Here is a 20,708-nt window from a genome sequence, read left to right as displayed (position 1 = left end):
ATCTTATATTAAAAAGAACCGTTTATAATCACAGTTATATAAAGAATATATTAAATAACTTGGCATCTAATAATCGTACAAAGATGTATCATAGCTTGTTAGAATCGTCTCACTGAGACGAATCGAATGGTGGTAGTTTTATCCTTTTCGGATCACTGGCTGACGAGTTATTCAACAAAATGTTAAACATCGGCATTATAATATTTCTTGATTTACGTTTACTGCGCCATTTAACATTTTGCTAGATTTCTCGGTACCTAGTGATTGTAAAAAGACGATTTATAGCTCGTTGGAATCGCCTCATCGAGATGAATCGAATGGTGGTAAGCTCATCTCTCTGTGATCAATATTGACGGAGTTATTACTTAAAAACCATTTAATATTTTTTAATTTCGGAAATTGATCTAGTGATTGGATTTCAATGTATTTTATACCATTAGATTCGTCTCATCAAGACGAATCGAATGGTAGTATGATCATCTTTCTAGGATCAATATTGGCAGAGTTATTACACAAAAACCATTAATATTTTTTTAATTTCGGAAATTAATCTAGTGATTGGATTTTGACGTATTTTATACCATTAGAACCGTCTCATTAAGACGAATCGAATGGCGGTAAGATCATCTCTTTACGATTAATATTGGTTAAGGTACGATACAATAAAGTTTTAAGTATAATTCTGGCTAAAATTATGTTAATTTTGGGCCGGAATTATGATATACAAATATAAGAAATTTTTTATATAGTCACATCTCTTTATAATCACCAAATATGGACTGTCCCAAATGTGTGACTATAAAGAGAGTTGACTGTAATCACATAGCAATAACCACATGGCTTATGCATTTGTAGCCTTTTTGTATGGATTAACTTTGTTTTCTCTTCTGGAGTCAGCTTTTCGGTTAGCATTTCAAGATCCCAGATTATTCAATATGGATTTGGTTGCATGCATTTATGATTATAGAAAGCTTTGACACTTCTATTCTTCACCAGCATTTGTGGTCGTTGGGGGCATTATTTAGACCCTTGCATTTTGGTAAATGTTTATTATATCTTATCTCTGAAGAGTATACATGAAGACAATATCGGCAGATGTATTTTCATCCTTTATGCTTACTATGATTGTACACTAACTTGTGAAGATCTTTAATAATACAGTAGTGGTTTTTATCTTCTTTCATAATTACTAAAAGATTTACAGGCCTATATTTATCTCCCCTTCTCTCTATCTGAAACATAATGAAAGTCTAGACATTTGTTCTGGTTATGCCACTTATAGACACATAGGCTGGTATCAGGATTACTTTGCTGAAACTTGGAGTTTACAATCGATATTGATTAGATATCGCAATGATATCATTATGATATCATTACGATATTTTGATAAAAAATAAATTCAACATCGTTAAGTTAGTCGTAACTGTATTTATTCGACATTAATTAGTTCGATATCTCTGCGATATCGCTGCGATCATTATGCGATGTAAATATTATCATGTAACCACATTGTAGTGATGTTGTATTAACATTGAATTAATATTACAAAAATATTTGACATTTATTTGATATCGTAACTATGTCATAGTAATATTGTATTAATATTGAATTAATATTACAAAATATTTGACATTTTATTTGATATCGTAACCACATCATATTAATACTATCGAATTAATATTGAACATTGAATTAATATTACAAAATATTTAACATTTTATTTGATATCGTAACCACATCGTAGTAATATCATATTAACATCGAATTAATATTGCAAAAATATTTTACATTTATTTGATATCGTAGCCATATCGTAATAATGTCATATTAACATTGAATTAATATTACAATTTTATTTGATATTGTATATTAAATAATATCATATTAATATCGAATTAATCTTGCAAAAATCGGGGGTTTAACCCTGTACCTCCAGGTACTAAACAAAGCCTAAAAATTCCGTTTTTTGCGAATATCTCACGATCTACCAGTCCAATTTGAATGATCTTTTTTTTATTTTGAAGAACTCAATAAGAGCTATCAAAAACAAAAAAAAGATGGCTCAAATCTGATCACTAGATCACGAGATAATTGTAAAATATCCCCCCGGGTACTATACAATTTTATGAAATTTTTCAAGGGGGTACTATGCATAGGAGTACTATGGCCCGCGATATATGTTAATATCGTAACTACATCATAATGATATTATATTAACCCCGAATTAACATCACAAAAATATTTTTATTGTAATATATGTTTATTATTTATTATACATTAATAATAATAATTTTATTAGTAGATTATTATGGGTGATTAGAGTACGTTTCTTTTCTTCCTTTTTTTTTTATTCTTTTCTTCTCTTTTTTATTCTTTCTTTTCGTATGTGAATGGATGGATACATTATTTTCAATTTTAAAATATATATATATATACTATAAAAAAAACAATCATAATTAATAAAATGTACTCTTTGTAAAATATATTTAAAATTTAATACATAACCTTGGGATAATAGTTAGAGCAGGTAATTCTGGGATTTTGTAAAGAATAATAAAAATGATAATATTTTTAAGTTAGTTCTTTCTTTAAATTTTTTTTGAAAGTATTTTGTTTCTTAAAATCATAATATTGTAAAAAAATGCTGGTTGCTACGATTAACGAACAATGACAAATTGTCAGACTACCCCCCTCTTCCCCCCTCCCCCTCCCCGGACAAAGTAATTGGAAGGCAGAAAATGCCATAAATATCCAGCCCTATTTTACAACATTTTCTTCCAGGTTAAAGCAAATATTATAAAAGAAATTGCAAATATATTTAATAAGCAATAGATACATGGCCGTTGAAAAATATATTCACATTTATACTACAGTCTAACAAAAAAAGACTCAAACCATAACATATTATTGTAAAAAAATATATGAAAAATATGCGTATATCCTATTTTCACACCTTGCTTAACAGCTCCACTATTTATTTAAAAGCAGCTTTTCTCTCTTTTGTATGTAGATAGGTGGGTACATTTTTCCTTTCTTTTATTCTTTTCTTTCGTATGTGAATGGTGGGTACATTTTCTTTTCTTTATTCTTGCTTTTATTCTTGCTTTTCGTATGTGGGTGTCTTACTATATTAAATATATAAACTAAAGTGTTCCAAAGTATTGTTAATATTGTAAAAAGATAATTAAAGTATACTTTAAAAAGAAAAAAGAAGAGACGAACTAAAATACCATAAAGTGTTAATATAAAAGACAAGAGAAAAGCGTATTTTTGAAAATAAACAAAAAAAATCATTAATAAACGCAAATTTTAGCTATTTTTAGATATCACATGCATGTAATTAAAGTGATTTTAATTGGTTAATTTTAATTTATTATTACATTATGCATATGATTTTATTGGTTAATTTTAACCAAAATTTTATATGATACAAATTAAAATAATTATTTTATTATCATATTTATTTGGATTTTATTTCTATTTGCAATAACTTTTTAGCTGATCAGACTTTCGCAATTCTTAATTCTTTATGTGAATCAATGGTTCTTTTAGTTAAAGCACATTGAGACTTTTATCCTTTAATTCCACTATTACTTTGGCTTCATAGTTCTGAGCCAATAGAACATTTTTTTGGTATTGCACGTCAAATTAATTCAGATTTTGACTTTGTAGAATTAATTTAAATAGTTCCAAAAATCTCACAACACACAAAGGCTTTAAGAAATGAAAAGTTGAATTTTAATAAAGAAAAATCTGTAAGAGAAGGTCATTTCAGTTTTTTTAAATAATTTACAATTTTATATTATTTTGTTTATTTACATTATTATTTATTTGATTTATTTACATTATTATTTATTTTGTTTATAGGTTATCAATTCGAATGTAACTCTTAAACTCTGATTCTATTGATGATAATTCTTTAGAAATGCTTCGCTTATGGCCTGATGATAATCAAATTCTACAAATCTTAAATAATTCTTATCAACTTGCTCGTGAATTAGCAGAATTTCTTCAAATGCTTCAACCAGTAGAATTGCCTATTGTAATTAATGAGCCAAAAGTAGTAATTATTTTTGATGATAGATATCATAATTCATAATGAAGAATCACTAAGCATTAATCGTAGATATGAGCATGAAATAAAAAGTGAAACATCTGAAGGTGACGAATCAGATATTCCAGCTGTGTTAAACGAAGTATCTGTAATTATGAAACATGGTTCTGCAGAAATATTTGATAGTGATTATTCCGATCTAATATTTAATGAGGGACAGTTCCAACTTAAAAGAATTAATGAAAAACCAAATAACTTATCAATTATCAATGGTGGAGATAGTGGTAAGTTTTATTTTATTTACTTATTCATATTATATTATATATAATTATTAATTATAATTTTTTGTAGTTAATAATAAATACCAATTTCTTTTGGATGATAATCTGAACTTTGAAAGTTTAATTCTTCAAAGGTCTCATCATGAAGCTTATTGTTCAAAACCTTTAGAATGAAAAATAAAAAAATCAATATCTTTAGGTTTAAATTCATCAAATTCTATTATGCCAAATAAAGCCAGTAATTTAGTCTCTTTTTTTTCAAAAAATGAAGATCCTAATCAATATTTTGTAACTCAAAGAGAAAAATGATGGAAGGAAAATAGAAATAGTATTTCATTAACTCCTACTCAGTTGCATATTGAGGAATTAGAAAAGTTAAGAAACAAATAGAAGTCAAATAAAAAAAGATTCCAGCAATCTTTAATCGAAAGTAAGTTATTAAGTTATATATATTGATTTGTTATTGATTTTAAAAGGATTTAATATTAATAATTCTATAGTTCCAGATATAGAGAATGCTAATGTTTCAAGAGATGTACCATTAATTAAAGGAAACTATGTATTTGTTAAATATAGAAATCAAATGTGTATTGGCCAGATTATAGCTATTTATTATGAAGCTTATTCAAATCATTGTTTTGCCAATGAACCAATAACAACGTTAGATGATATTTCATATATTTCATTACATGTTTACATCCCTATTCATCTTGATCTTTTTAGTGATATAGTTCAAGAGGGTTGTTATATTTTAACGCATCATTTAGCATTTAATATTTTTTATCATATTTTACCGTCTGGCATTTTAATTGAAGGGAATATCTTAAAATTATTGGGTAATAAAAAAAAATATTATTTTGAATATTTCGGAAGAAAAGATATTATTGAGAAAATCTTATAAAATTATTAATGTAATATGTTTTATTTTTGTTTTAAATTTGATTAATAAAATTTATTGATTTTTAAAGATAAAGCTAATTAATTATAAAAATTTGAAAATAAAAAAATGGAAAATTTTATTAGGTTAGAATATTAAATTGCTTATTTTCGTATGATTTTTGAGGTTAGATATCAACAATGCTTAGCAATTATAGTAAAAACCTTTGCTTAGAGCTATTAGTAAAAAATATTTTTGGGACCTTACCTATATAAGGATTTTTCAGGGTCCTAATACAGATCAGATCAGATTTTTTTTGGAACACTAATTTTACCTTATTAGAAATTGATAACTTTTAAACTAATTCATTTTTTAATCAGCAAAAAATAAACAATATATTAGTTTCCTATTATTGATAAATAAAATTCTAATATATCATTAGTTTGTTAAAAGGTATCAGTAAATCATTAAATGGTTTGATAGTATAAAATTTTGTAATATTTATTATTATAATTTATAATTCATTAACGTGTATAATTCATATAAAAAATTAATTAATGGTATTTTACTTATTTAACAATTTACTGCTGAATTTATTTATTATTTATAAATATATATATAATTGAAATTAATTTTAAATATGTATTTTTCTATTAATTAGTATTATTGATACTATATATATTTTTTACCTATCATAAAAGAACCTTTAACAAATCAATCTAATATACTATACAGTCGACTCTGGTTATAACGAACTTGTTTGTACCGAAACCTCGCTATATCAAATCATAATTTCCAGAACCGATTTTTTATAAATAATTTCACTGGATATAATGAACTTTTATAATAAAACACTATATAACGCATCCGAACTAAACTTAACCAGCCCCTATATATCAGCTATATAATAACTTTATACTTTTTATAATGAACGGTCATGTGACTATATAGTAGTCCAGGCCAATTTTATAATGCTGGCCAGAATTACTAGTAATTTTTTCGAAAATTTATGTTAAAAGAAATTATAATTTTGGCCAGCATTACAAATTTGGCCTAAATTACCTATAAAGAAAACTAGTTCGGTATATTATATAACGAATTCACTATATCTGCCAACTTGACCTATGAACGGAAAGTTCGTTATATCCAGAGTTGACTGTATATTGGAATAATACAATCTCTGCTATATTCAAAAAATTCCTTTTTCCATAGTTCAATATTACAAGATTCAACTTTATCATTAATCCTACAGTAGAATCTAGTATTATGGTCATTTGCTGGAGTGAGTCTATAGTTCCGAATAGGTCATCAGGTGGGGCAAGAATGCTAAGGGGAAAAGGGACCAAATCGACATTTTATACATTTTGAGATAAATGCGATTTTGTGATTTCTGACGTAAATTCCAAATATTCGGATCACAAGACAAAAACCAGTTTATTACAAGACGAAATCCAGTTTTTATATCTGATCATTTGATGAGTTATTTATTTATACACAGTTTTAAAATAAATACTGGTAACCGCATCTTTATTTTAAAATCTGAATAAAAAAAATATATTCTAATGCTTTCTTTTCTTTCTTTTTAGGTTCTTCGGCTTTCTTGGTTCTGCGGTCAAGGTATTTTCATTATTTTTCGTTTATTTGTTTCTTTGTTGCTCCATTTCGTTTCTAATGCTTTCTTTTTTTTCTTTTCAGGTTCTCCGGCTCTTTTCGGTTCTGTGGTCATTGGTCAACATATTTTCATTTTTTTTCGGTTGTTTTATTTCTTCGTTTCTCCCTTTCGTTTTAATTTTGTTTCTAATAATGCTTTCTTTTCTTTCTTTTTAGGTTCTTCGGCTCTCTCGGGTTTGCGATCAAAGTATTTTCTTTTTTTTTATTTGTTTGTTTCTTTGTTGCTCTATTTGTTTACTTTTGTTCCTAAACTAATGCTTTCTTTTTTTTCATTTTAGGGTTCTTCGGCTCTTTTCGGTTCTGCAGTTAAGGTATTTTCATTTTTTTTCGTTCTTCATTTCTCTATTTCGTTTTAATTTTATTTCTAATGCTTTCTTTTTTTTTCTTTTAAGGTTCTTCGACTCTTTTTTGGTTCAGTCAAGGTATTTTCATTTTTTCGTTTGTTTCTCTATTTCGTTTTAATTATATCTCTAATGCTTTCTTTTCTTTCTTTTTAGGTTCTTCGGCTCTCTCAGTTCTGCGGTCAAGGTATTTTTATTATTTTTCGTTTGTTTGTTTCTTCGTTGCTCCATTTTGTTTCTAATGCTTTCTTTTTTTTTCTTTTTAGGTTCTTCGGCTCTGATGGGTATTATCAAGTACACACGATGGTTGCAATGAGATATTAATCAAAAATCGATTATATGTTGTTTCCCTACTAATATAATCTCATTTCGACTTTCGGCCACAAAATTTATCGTATGTCTTTTTTTTCATTTTGCTTCTTGCATTTTGTTTCCTACTAACTTTATTTCGTTTTTTTAGGTCCTTTGGCTCTTTCGGTTTTGCAATTAAGGTATGTCCAGCACTACATGGCCGTTTCTTCTTATTTTTTTATTTCATTCTTATATTTCGTTTCTTACATTTTGTATTTCGTTCTTTTTAGGTCTTTCGGTTCTTCTCTGCAACTACTAAGGTATGTTTTTTATTTTTTTTTGTTTTCGTTTATTTATTACATGTAATTTCCGTTCCCTACTAACTTTATTTCTTCTTTTATTTTATGGGTTTGGTTTTCACTTGGTCACCTGTTACTTTCGTATTTTTTTTGTTTCCACTTTGTTTTTTCCGTTCCTTTCTTTTTTTTTCGTTCCCATTTCGTCTTTTTCATTCCTTTACACTACTCTTCGTTCCTTCCATTTTTATTCCATTCCCACTTCATCTTTTTCGTTCCTTTACACTACCTTTCGTTATTTTCATTTTTTTTTCCATTCCCACTTCATCTTTTTCATTTCTTTACACTACCCTTTGTTCCTTTCATTTTTTTATTCCCCCTTTACTACATTTCGTCCCCTTCATTCTTTTCATTTTTTTTTTCATTCCCACTTGTTCTTTTTCGTTCCTTTCATTTCTTTCACTCCCCCTTTGCTCCATTTTGTTCCTCCTTCGCTCCCCCTTCGTTTCTTTCATTCCCTTTCACTCTCCCTATTTTTTTCATTCACCCTCATTCTTTTTTCCTTTTTCATTCACTTATTCTCTTTTATTTATCGTTGCGACTCATTTTTTTTATAATTCCTATCAAAAAATTTAAAAAATTTACAGGGGATTTATATGCAAATTACGAAGTGAGAAATATTGAATTTTATTTAATAAATTAATCATGAGTGAAATCACCCTTAGGTGATTTCACCCTGAATGCAAATTAGCAACAGTCTTAAATATCTATCTAATTTTCAGATTTGTCTTTACTAGGTTTTGGTATAAGTGGTTTTGAACAATATTGATCTTTTTTATCTGGATGAGTAACATGTTCACGGATTTGCTCATATAAGTACCATTGTCGTTCTGCAGATAATTTCTTTGGTAACAATATATTTGGAAAACTAATTAAAGGAGTTATATTTTTTTTAAGAATTGAAATTTCTATTTTTTCTCCATCAACTTTTGTTTGAACATTTACTATTCCATTTTTTTCATTTGAAATTTCAAAATGATGCTGCTGAAGGATTTGTGGTATTTTAGTAAATTCTTTATTTAAAAATTCAGTCCATTTATAAAAAAGAACTTTTTGATTTCCACCTAAACCATAAATTGTTTGTGCTGTATTAAATCCTCCAGTAGTAGAATTATGAACTACTTCTACCATATCAGAAAGATCTTGAACTTCTGAAACTCGCATTTTTAATTTAATTAATCCAAAAAATCCATCTGGAGAAAACTTTGTATGACAGCTACCTAAATGCAGTATTTAATCCGATCATGTAAACCATTCATTACTCTCCATGTTAAATATTGAATCATGGCATTATTTTTGTTTTGACCTGAACAATTATCAGCATGAACGATTAGGTATTTTTCTCAAGACCATGGATTTTAAAATAATGATGGACCAAAGAAATTACAGCATCTGCACCTTTTCCCACATTTTCATTTTCTTGTATTAAATAATTTTTCTATAAAATATATTATTAATTTTATTATTAATTAATTTAATTTTATATATTTTTTTTTAGTTTATATAATTAAACTATACCTGTTGGGGAAAGGCTTCTTCACAAATTCCAAAAATAGAAACTTTCCATGGTGATTTAAAGTAAATTGATCCCTAAAAATATTAATAATATTAATATATAATAAAAATGCTAAGTTTTTAATTATTTAATATTTAAACTTTTACCTCTTGTTGTGAGGAGTAGGGAAGGTGAACACCTTCAGCAAAATCCCATGAAATATGATTTTCAAATTCTAAAGAATTTGAAACTCCAGGACGTATTATTAATTCTTTATCAATTTTTGTTAATTGATCTTTAGAATTTTTTATACAGTTTCTTAAATAAATATAAAATATAAATTAATATACAAAATTGTAAAGAATTTATTATTAATAAGTTACTAACCTATAATAATCTCTTTCTTGATTAGCCCATGTAATATGTTCATGCCATTCTTTTACTTTATCATCCTTTTCATCTTGATTCCAAAATTGTGTATTGAACCTCATATTTTTACAATGAAAACACAAATCACTTCTAGGAGATAAAAATTTAATTTCTGGAATATATTTTTTCCAAACTCTTAAAAAGGTCCAACGACTTATATAATGTTCAGAATCAATTTCTAAACTTGATTCATACAGTCGATATAATCCTATATAACTATCACTAACTGGAAGAAAAATTATAGCCATTGTATCATCACGAAAACTACGTCCTATAAAATTAAATAACTTATTAATATATTTATTAAGTAAAATAAGTTATTTGATTAAAAATCAATAAATTATACCTGGAGAAGGTAATCCATGAATATTGGCATAATTAATAATAAAAGTAAGTATATGTAAAATTGTTTCAAATGTTAAAGCATGACTACTTTTTCTTCTTTTATTTCCATGTAATATAGGTTTAAACCCATTTATTTGATAATGACTTCGAATCATCTTCCATTTTTTTATACTTAGTGAATAAATATGAAGAAAAGCTGTTTCACAAATTTCAATTTCATCAAAAATATATTTAATAGTTAAATATTTTTTTTCAGTTTTACTATGATGGGTTTGATCTGAACGTTTCATAGCGTGGAGTAATCCTAATAAAAACATATTTAACTCAGATTTTGGAAGTAATTTTATTGTTTGAAAAGAAAGAAGAGCTATTCGTGATGATTGATTTTGGTTGTATAACATTTTTTATTACAACAGTCAGAATGAAGAATAAGCTTAAATGCCTTTTCATCCTGTTCATTTAAAAGCTTTTCCATTTTACTTTGCTCTTTTTGTTCATCATCATCATCAACATCCATTATATCATATAATTTTTGAAATTTTTCTTTTTGAGCTGAAGTTAAAATTTCATTTCCTTCATCTTCTGATAATTCATCTACGGAATATGCATCACTTTCATCAGGAATTGGAGTGGATTCCAGTTTGTCATTAATTTCTAATTCACCATTATTTTGATATAATGCTTTAAGTTGTTCAAATTCTTTAGATAATGAATTTATTGAATGGGCTTCTATAATTGTAGGATAAAATATTTCGTGAGTGGACTCCATTAGTAAGAAGGATAAGAAGAATGAAAAAAAAAATTAATGCAAATTCTATTTATTTAAATAAAATACCTCCAAAAAAAAAGATTTATTGTATAAAAACATTAAATATACAGGATTGGTAACATAATACAACACTTAAATTGATGAGATGTCAACGCCATTAGCCATATATAGTCTTATGAAAATGATAAGATAACGATGATAACGATAGATAACGATATATAACAAATAAATTTCCCAAAATTTGCAACATAATACCAAAAAAAGATTTTAGACTAATACAGAAATTTCATTATTTTCGTTGAAAATTCACATTACAAATTTCCCGTAGTGCAAAATACCAAAAAAATTATCATTTTTGTTAAAATAATACACTACACCTGATGATAATAAGGCTAATAATGATAATAAACCGAATTATGAATAATAATAACAAAAACCAATGTTGGCAAAATAAAACGAACTGTAAATGAAATGAAATGAAAAATAATTAGATATGAAGAACCTAAAATATAAAGCAGAGACAAAATAAATAAAATGGAACAAATAAACGAAAAAAAAATGAAAATACCTTGACTGCAGAATCAAAAGAGCCGGAAGAACCTAAAAAGAAAGAAAAGAAAGCATTAGAAACAAAATTAAACCGAAATGGAGAACTAAAACAAAAAAATGAAATAAATACTTTGACTGCAGAATCGAAAAAAGCCGAAGAACCTAAAAAGAAAAAAAAGAAAGCATTAGTTTAGAACAAAAGTAAACAAAATAGAGCGGCTAAACAAACAAATAAAAAAAAGAAAATACTTTGATCGCAAACCCGAGAAAGAGCGAAGAACCTAAAAAGAAAAGAAAGCATTAGAAACAAAATTAAAATGAAATGGAGAAACGAAGAAACAAACAAACGAAAAAAATGAAAATACCTTCGACTGCAGAACCGAAAAGAGCCGAAGAACCTAAAAAGAAAAAAAGAAAGCATTAGTTTAGGAACAAAGTAAAACAAAATAGAAGAACGAAAAAACAAACAAATGAAAAAAAGAAAATACTTTGATCAAAACCAAAGAGAGCCAAGAACTCCTAAAAAGAAAGAAAAGAAAGCATTATTAAAACGAAATGGAGCAACGAAGAAACAAACAAATGAAAAAAAAAGGAAAATACCTTGATCACAAACTCGAGAGAGCCGAAGAACCTAAAAAGAAAGAAAAGAAAGCATTATTAAAACGAAATGGAACAACAAAGAAATAAACAAACGAAAAAAAAGGAAAATACCTTGATCGCAAACCCGGGAGAGCTGAAGAACCTAAAATAAAAGAAAAGAAGCATTAGAATAAATAAAACGAAATGGGAAACAAGCAAATGAATATACCTTGACCCGTTGACCACTTAGTTTAGTTTCCAGTTGGTTTCAATTATCTACTAAGGAGCAATTATCGAAGGAGCATTTATAATTAAAAATCCCAATAAAGTAGTTATGGAAAAACTCTACTATTTGGGCTTGTCAGAGGTCTTTATTGGGAGGGAGTTTTAGTGATGTTTAAAATTATTTATAGGAATTAGTAAAAGACATCGGTGGCGTTAAGCGCACTGGGAGGGGAGCGAAACGGCATTGGCTTTATGCAGGCGCGTTCGTTAGTTTAGTTGGGCTACTTAGTCAAATAGTATCGTGCGATGTAGACATAAATACGTTAATATTTCATATAGCGTGCTCTTTATTTTTTTGCTGTGTTTATTGTTTTATCATGTATTTTAGATAGATACTTTATTTAACGTATATCGAGTCCGGTGCTTGACGTGTAAAGGTTGTATTGCGAGGCGCGAATTCCTTATTAATAAAAAAAATCGTACACTGAGTCCGGTGCTGACAAAAACTTTTAATTGGTTGTAAAATTTGGTCCTTTTCTCAGCATTCATAAATGTTGTAGTACTGTTTTGGAAGTGATCTGCAAAATTGATTGACATTTGCATCTCCTTATTTAAAAACAACTAAACCTGAGATATAGGGTAACAAAGTGTTACAAGGCCGTAGCGCAACATTTTATTATGCTAATGACCCTTCGATATTAAGTAAAAATGTTTCTTAGATAAATCTTTATCCATTTGTAATAAAAAATAAATTTTCACTGAAATGTCAATTTGGTCCCTTTTCCCAGCACTCACCCCATATTATCATCACTTAAAATTTCATCTTCACAATCATTTTCCACATCACTTATTTTGTCAACATTAAACAAATCATCGTCATCCATTTTTTTATCATCGTCACTTTTCCATTCTTCAGCACTGCTAACATTATCATTTTTAATTTTTTTGATTTAGAAACTGGTTTAAAATAATTTAGGATTGACTGAACTCCTTGCTTAGCCAAACATCCTTTACCGTTAACATGAATATTTAAAAAAGTTTCATCATAGCGACAATCCAGTTTGATAACTTTGCCATAACGACAAATAACTTTTTCATTCAAATAATATGAGCACAATATGGATGTTTTACAAGTCTTTTTTTACTATATTTCCAAGGTAGCGGCATTTTTCAAGAAAAATGTATACCAATTTTTTTTTTCTGATCCATTTTTTATTTTTACAGAAAAGCAACAGACTAAACTAAAAAAGTATGTGACCCATTAATTATAAGACAATAATCATAAAATTAGAGTATTGTAGTGAACTTGTATAAACAAACCCTCTTTCATAAACAAAATCCTCTATTTGTAAACAAATCCCCTATTTGATCTATAATTTTTGAAAAGTGTGTGAAATTTTTTTAGATAAATGTTTATTTTGCTTTGCTTTATATATACATATATATTTATTTATTTATATAATATTTTATACAAAATAAAATCTAACTTGCTTTAAAAATCATTATTATTATACAAACAAATTTCTATAATTACCAATTGGCTATACAAATTCAAACACATGACTTATCAGAAAATTACATAGTAAGTCTATATAAAATCGGATCCCAGTATTATATATAATGTTCGGGATCCTGGTATAGTTATGCTCCATAGAAGTAATGTAGATACTGCAAGATCTTGAAATTAAGGTAAAGACATGTAGTAACTATACATTCAGCCTGATAATATGGCTTTGAATTCAGGTTTTTGAAAAATAAAGAGAAGAAAAGGACTGGAATGGATATTTAAAAAAATCTAACATTTCTTTTTTTTGGAATTTCAAAATTTAAATAATCTAATAATGTAATAAAATACTTTAATAAAATGAAAAAAAATAAAAAAATGTGATTTAAGAAAATTCTTATTATGATCATCACTAAATAAAAAAATCAGCCAATTAGCTACATCAGTTCCATTGACCTCTATCGGCTTAGCTTCTTTAAGTTAAATCAAACTGCAACTTAAATTTTTTCAAGTTAAACTAAACTGATCAATTTAAATCTTGAAGTCAAACTAAATTGACCTTATCAGTCCAGTTCAGTTTAATCCAGTCCAACTTGAACTTAACAATACTAGTTTTAACATTAATTATTATATAATTTAGGTATGTACAATAATTTATTAGTATTATTAAAAATTACAAATAAAAATATTTAATAAACTAAATTACAAAAAATTATGTATTATAAGATTATAAAATGTAAATTTTTTAGAGAATTACAGTATATCTAATAAAATTATAAAAAACCAAAATAAAATTACAATAAGTTATATATTATAATGTTATAAAATATAAAATTTATAGAGAATTATGCCTAATAAAATTACAAAAATTTATGCATTATAATGTTACAAAATGTAAAATTTTTAAAGAATTATGCCTTATAATTTTACAAAAAAACTAAAAAATATAAATATTCAAAATATTACATTTAATAAGATTACAAAATATTATAGTTTGCAAAATTACATAATATTACAGTTTGCAAAATTATAAAAAATTATATTTTGCAAATCTATATAAAATTACATTTTATAAAATTATAAAAATATTATAATATATAAATCTTTATAGGCCTTATAAGTTTATATAAATCTACAATATAAAAGAATTTTAGAGATTACACCATATTTAGTGAATTAATTGGATTTCAGTAAAAGTAAAAAAGAGTTGATAATAAACTATTTCTTTTATCAAAATATTTGTAAGTAAGTTTAGATCTTTGTGAATAAATGATATTACAACAATATAATAAGTTTTGCAATAAAGTTGCAAAACTTAATTTTTATTCTTTTTGTAAATTATAGTTTCTTTGCTGTATTAAATACTAATAAATCTTAAAATTGTAACTTTGATATTTTTTTTTTCTCTTTATAAATTTTGAACTTATAGGTAAATTGAAAAATGAAAGTAATAAGTTTTGCAAGTTTTGCAAAATATTTGTTAATTAAAAGTATTACTAATATTTTTTTTATTTATTTTTTAAATTTCAGGTTTAGAATATATTAATGTACTTGAAATATAAATTTTACAATAGAATATTACAGTATAAAACACTTTTTTTATTTCTATTAATTGGAAATGCTAAACTAATATTTCTTACTATTTCTTTTATAAGTTTTAGCTTTAGATTTGACTTTAAATTTTTGTAAAGTTATAATATATTTTAAAATATTTTTTTAAAACAATTATTAATGTTTTTTGTCTTCTTTGTAAATTCTAACCTTGATTATCAGTAAATGAACTTTGAATAGTAAGTTTTAATTTTAAACTTACTTTTTTTTACTTTATTTTTACTATTAAAGACATTTTTAACTTATTTTATCCCATGTTTACTAATGGTTACCTGTGATTTTTCATAGTGATATTTTTATAATCATGAAAATATTAATATTAAATGCAGATCATTTTAATATTTTATTATTACTGCGGAATTAATTATTATTATTTATGTTACAAATAAAAAAGATGATTTTGTATTTCAAAGTTTAAAAGTTACATTATTAAAATGACAATTATTAAAAATAGGAAATTTTTTATCATCATCAAAGGAAAATTCAACAGGTGTGTCAGCAATATTAGTATTTGTTGAATCATCAAGAATTGAAGATCTTGATGGTTCTATAGCATGAATTAAAGTGTTCATAGCAGCAAGATATTGCTTTTCATTTACTTCTTTATATGCACGAATACCTTAAACACTTTTGTGACCTATTACTTCCATTATAGCATCCTTTGGTACATCAGCATCCTGAAGAATCTGCGCAACAGTTTTGCAACCAGAATGATTTGTTAGAATGCCAGGCAGAAGATCTACTTTTACTGATTTTCCAATATCTTTCATAAAATTTCCTACTCTATTAACTCCACAATGAGTTTTCTTGTACTAAATATAAATACCACTTTCACATCAAAGTGTGTTAACTTATAAGTAAAAATTTTTAGGAGCACCACTGGGTCATTTTGAAAGATACTTATTAATATCTGTAATTACTTCTGAATTTGAAGGAAGATGAATATCCTGTACTGAACTCCTTTCAATTCCACGTTGATTATTTTTACTGCGATACTGGCAAAAAATTAAACTACCATCAGGTGGAGAATGAAATTGATCAACATAAAGGCCATGATATTCTTTACCTCAACATGCAAAATTAATTGCAATTCAAAAAAATACATGGTATAAAAGACCCTCAGGAGTGCTTGGATTAAGAAATTCATCAGCAAGAATTTCTTGAACTTGTTGTGCAGATAATGCCATTAATCCTTCTTTTTTATCAAACCTGTTTTTTTGCAGATATTTCATTTTGCCATTTAATACAGTCCATAAATCTGGAAATTCATATTTGTCATGTAAGTTAATTCTATGAATTAGAGAAATTTTTACTAAATGACGATTAATAGCATCAACAGCTTGTTTTATTGATTTTGGTCAGAATTATTCTTTTTTGACATTTGAGCAGACTTGCTTTTCAATTAGTTTGAAATCTGTAATCTGTTCAAGTGATATAATATATTTGTATTCTTTATGAAATTCTTCAAACTGAATAATCCAATTTCAAGTTGACTTTTCAGTATTTGGAACTTAAATTTCTTCTAACGATAAAAATCAAGTTTTTCTTTAAGAGATAAAGTTGGATTTGAAGTATTTTGGGAATAGAATCAACCTGAGCCGGAGTAGAAGCTGTGACTTTTAAATTTTTTGCACTAGTAAATACAGGTCTAAAAATTTGGAGTTCTTGCAGCTTTTTCTTGTGTTTTTGAAGCATTTTAATAATGAATAAATTTTTAAGAGCAAGTTTAGACGTAACTTACTTTTTAAATAAAATAAACTTTTTATAATAAAAATGTAATAAAATAAGCTTTTTATAATTATTTTTATCACAGGACGTTAGTCTCCAGGGGATAAAACAGTTATTTCATGGGAATATCCATGAAATAACTATTACTTATTTTATTTTATTTTGTAGATTTTTTAATAGGATATCAATTAGAAATGTTAAAATCTAGTTAGATACTATTCCTATAAAAAATTTTTGTCAAATACATTCCAATTTTTTTTTGAATTTATTAAAAATACTTTGATTATACTGATAACATTCTGATTATATTTTAAGTTAAAATTTAGAAGTTTTAAAAGTATTAGGAAATACTCAGAAAAAATTTTGAAGATATTCTGATTTTGTATTCAAATTGAAAATATTCTAATTATATTCTGATTATTTAAAATATTTTTATTAACAATATATTTCAATAAGGTGTAACCTTCTCTATTAATGATAAATATTTGGTTTTAAAACAATTTACCCTATATTTGACCTTAATTAGTAATGATAATCATTAGCAATTAGACTTCTAAATTAATTAATTTACACTTTTTTTTTTAACTTTTTAAACTCTTCTTCATTTTTTTTCTCTTCCCTTCATCCTTCCTTTTATCCTTTCTTTTTCTTTGTCTTTTCTCTACCATTCCTTTTTTTTTCTTTTTCCTTTTCCACCTCATATTTTCTGTTGAAAAAAAATCCTAAATAAAACTTTTTAGGCCATTTTTTCGGTCTCCTTAAATGCGAAATTTTGATAAGTTTTTCAAAATTTTTTTTATTTTATTTCAACAAATTTTACTAGCAGTTTATCTTTTTTCTTTTTAATTATTAATTTAATAAATGTTTTATTAATATTTCATCTTTTCTTTTTTTTTAATGGACTAGCCTTAAACATATGAAAATTTGGCATGAAATCATTAATCTTTAAATAGCAGGAAGAGTTTTTAAATGTGTAAGAATCTGGCAAGCCATTTTGGACATTAGTAAAGTATTTTAACAAAGAATATTTCATTTTTTTTCTTTTGTTCTTTGAAGTATCTAAACATGTAGGATTGTAAAAAAATTCAGTAAGTGGATATTTTTCCTTTGAATTAATTCTATTTTAAAATGAAATAATTGCTTTATTTTTAGATAACTACTGATTTCAAAACGCTGGAATCATAGTAAATTTTTGGAATTTTTCAAAAACTAATTTAAAAAAATGTTTATTATTGCAATACTTTATTATTTCTATTTTGTAAAGATCTGGTCAAACTTTGATTCTGAATCTTAAGTAAGTTTTTAAAAAAAGTCTGAAACTTTAATAAAAAACATTAGTATGACATATTTATTTCTTTTTTATAGATCTTGGCATTTTATTTTTAATCTATAAGCAAAACCTAATAAGTTTTCTAAGCTGAAACCCTTTAAAAAAAATTAAGAAGCTTTTATCCAAGATATCAATCCATCTCTTAAATGCGAAAAATCACACCACCTAATAAAAACTCAAGAAAGTGGTATCACTACCTATTCTAATTTCTAAGAACATCACCTGATATACCAATATCTCCAAAAATGGATGAAAATACTTTGCTAATATTCAATTTCTGAATCACTTTCACATACTGATATTGCTATTTCATCCACATTTATTTCTGAATGATCATCAAGTATAATTCTTACTAAAATAAAAACTAATGATACCTAATTATCTTTGTGAGAAAGAAAAAGAAGGTCAACTAAAATGAATAATGTGCAAATTCAGAAAAAGTAACCAAAACAACTAAGGTTATACAACACTTGTAAGAAAGCTAGGAAAAATGATGGAGAACCTTATTAATAAAGAGGGTTCTATTAATGTATCAATTTATTTACGTATTATTGAAAACTACATAGTTCACATTTTATAGATAATATCCTGCAAATATAATTGAAGTGTATTTTGATTGCATTCAATAAAATTTACTGAATACTTTCAGATAATATCTGTGCAAATCATCTGATAATATTCCATTTAAATTCATAAATTTACTGAGTATAATTTGAGTGTTTTTGGGTAATAACATAAAGTATTGTTCTGAAAAATGATCACTTTTTGGAATGGAATCATAATAGTAAAAATCAGAACATTTTCAGAATACAAAAACCAGATAAAATTCAGAATATTTTTGTAAAAAATTTTTTATAGGCATAATAGATTTATATAATTTTAGTATAGAATTTAGTATAGATTTAGCAAAAATTTCAAATGTATTTTATTGATATAATAAAACTGAATAACATTTAACAATAAAGTAATTTAATATTATTTAACAATAATAATATAATGTTATTTAATACAATAAATAATCTTATGTTATTTTATTATAAGATAATAGTCATTAGTGATGATAGTTGTAATTTAATTATATCATTAATAATCAATGTTCAATTATTATTGATGTATATCACATTTTATAAATAATGTGATATATATCGATAAAATGATATATATTGCTATATATCACCTGTAAAAATTTTCTGATGTAGTTATCATTAGATTCATAAAATCATTTTGATGGGAAAAAATATTTCCTTTTTTAGAAATTTGCATGTAATAAATCCGAGGTTGTTACAGATGAAACGTGTAATAGGATGTTACAGATACATTTTTCCTAAAAATAAATAATAATTTGTGTAAATCAATAAAAATATTTATTATTTTATTTCTCTGATTTAAATTTGAGAAGTATATAAGAAATAAAATCTTTGCTGTAAAGAATCTCATTAAAACAGATTTCACGCTCAAATTTCCATTCCTAACATTTCGCGAGCTTTAGTTAACATCATGATAGCATCTGTCCCTTTATATACATCATAAATTGTTTCCCAAAAAAGTTTTTCCTCTTCTTCCTCGGTTAAATGATCTTTTGGTGCTGCAGGCAAATTATCAGTGTTATTAGGATCATAATTGGCAAGGTTTTCCTCTATCCTTTTCTCCGCCATGTTTGAAATAGCAATTAACCCTTCATGTAATAATTTCAAACCTTCTTCTCTCTGGTCATAACTTATATAAAAAGGGTACTTTGTATCCGGGCTACTTTTCTTAGAAGTATTGGTGACATCATTATTAACGCTTTCTTTGATGAGAACATCACGATAGGATAATTTTGCAGTATGGCTTGTTGGGGAGACTTTGACTTTTCCATCAATAAGAAAGTTAGCTTCATCTCTATCAACTTTTTCTTTCACAAGGACATCGACTTCATCTTTGGAAAGAAAATATGTTAAGGTAACTATGCTAAATTTTAAATAAAGGAAAGAATTATGATAACAATACCTGAATTCAATTCTTCTATTTCATCATCACTTGTAAAGTCCGTAAAACTATCTTTATGGTTGTTGATCAAGTGTTGGCCTAGTGCAACAGGAGTATCAAATCGGGTATTACAAACTGAACACTAAATATTAAAGAAAAAAGTTAATATGGTCGTTCTAGTACCTACAAAGCAAGCAATGTAACGGATAAAATAGTTTTTTGAATCAACCTTAAATGGTCTTTGTTGAATGTGCTTACGTAAATGTTCTGTAAGATACAAGATACAATATAATTTCTACAGTATC

At 25.8% G+C, this 20,708-nt stretch overlaps 6 protein-coding genes across 6 annotated transcripts; 1 reads left to right on the top strand and 5 right to left on the bottom strand.

The window, feature by feature from the left end:
• Positions 1-6,478: 6,478 nt before the first annotated feature.
• OCT59_003257 (uncharacterized protein) lies at positions 6,479-8,495 on the top strand (the record flags this gene model as incomplete). Its single annotated transcript, XM_066145501.1, has 10 exons — positions 6,479-6,524; positions 6,799-6,829; positions 7,040-7,070; positions 7,162-7,194; positions 7,276-7,305; positions 7,381-7,411; positions 7,491-7,508; positions 7,685-7,715; positions 7,806-7,835; positions 8,459-8,495. 10 exons carry the CDS (start codon positions 6,479-6,481, stop codon positions 8,493-8,495), a joined length of 318 nt encoding a protein of 105 aa, XP_065996219.1.
• Positions 8,496-8,582: 87 nt separating this feature from the next.
• On the bottom strand, positions 8,583-9,035 carry OCT59_003256 (uncharacterized protein; the record flags this gene model as incomplete). Its single annotated transcript, XM_066145500.1, has 1 exon — positions 8,583-9,035. The coding sequence occupies one exon, from the start codon at positions 9,033-9,035 to the stop codon at positions 8,583-8,585; it is 453 nt and encodes a 150-aa protein (XP_065996218.1).
• A 166-nt stretch (positions 9,036-9,201) lies between these two features.
• OCT59_003255 (uncharacterized protein) lies at positions 9,202-10,457 on the bottom strand (the record flags this gene model as incomplete). Its single annotated transcript, XM_066145499.1, has 5 exons — positions 9,202-9,309; positions 9,390-9,461; positions 9,534-9,684; positions 9,754-10,066; positions 10,142-10,457. The coding sequence occupies 5 exons, from the start codon at positions 10,455-10,457 to the stop codon at positions 9,202-9,204; spliced, it is 960 nt and encodes a 319-aa protein (XP_065996217.1).
• A 50-nt stretch (positions 10,458-10,507) lies between these two features.
• OCT59_003254 (uncharacterized protein) lies at positions 10,508-10,909 on the bottom strand (the record flags this gene model as incomplete). The annotated part of the gene is made up of 1 exon (XM_066145498.1): positions 10,508-10,909. The coding sequence occupies one exon, from the start codon at positions 10,907-10,909 to the stop codon at positions 10,508-10,510; it is 402 nt and encodes a 133-aa protein (XP_065996216.1).
• Positions 10,910-11,396: 487 nt separating this feature from the next.
• OCT59_003253 (uncharacterized protein) lies at positions 11,397-13,146 on the bottom strand (the record flags this gene model as incomplete). The annotated part of the gene is made up of 6 exons (XM_066145497.1): positions 11,397-11,411; positions 11,478-11,620; positions 11,824-11,856; positions 12,059-12,089; positions 12,170-12,200; positions 13,058-13,146. 6 exons carry the CDS (start codon positions 13,144-13,146, stop codon positions 11,397-11,399), a joined length of 342 nt encoding a protein of 113 aa, XP_065996215.1.
• Positions 13,147-15,784: 2,638 nt separating this feature from the next.
• Positions 15,785-16,564, bottom strand: OCT59_003252 (uncharacterized protein; the record flags this gene model as incomplete). Its single annotated transcript, XM_066145496.1, has 4 exons — positions 15,785-15,924; positions 16,015-16,189; positions 16,298-16,437; positions 16,495-16,564. The coding sequence occupies 4 exons, from the start codon at positions 16,562-16,564 to the stop codon at positions 15,785-15,787; spliced, it is 525 nt and encodes a 174-aa protein (XP_065996214.1).
• Between the last annotated feature and the right edge of the window lie 4,144 nt (positions 16,565-20,708).

This window comes from Rhizophagus irregularis, chromosome 11 (genome assembly GCF_026210795.1).
Source record: "Rhizophagus irregularis chromosome 11, complete sequence".
Classification (NCBI taxonomy): domain Eukaryota; kingdom Fungi; phylum Glomeromycota; class Glomeromycetes; order Glomerales; family Glomeraceae; genus Rhizophagus; species Rhizophagus irregularis.
Note: the sequence above shows the minus strand (reverse complement) of the source record. Positions and strands in the feature narration are given on the sequence as shown.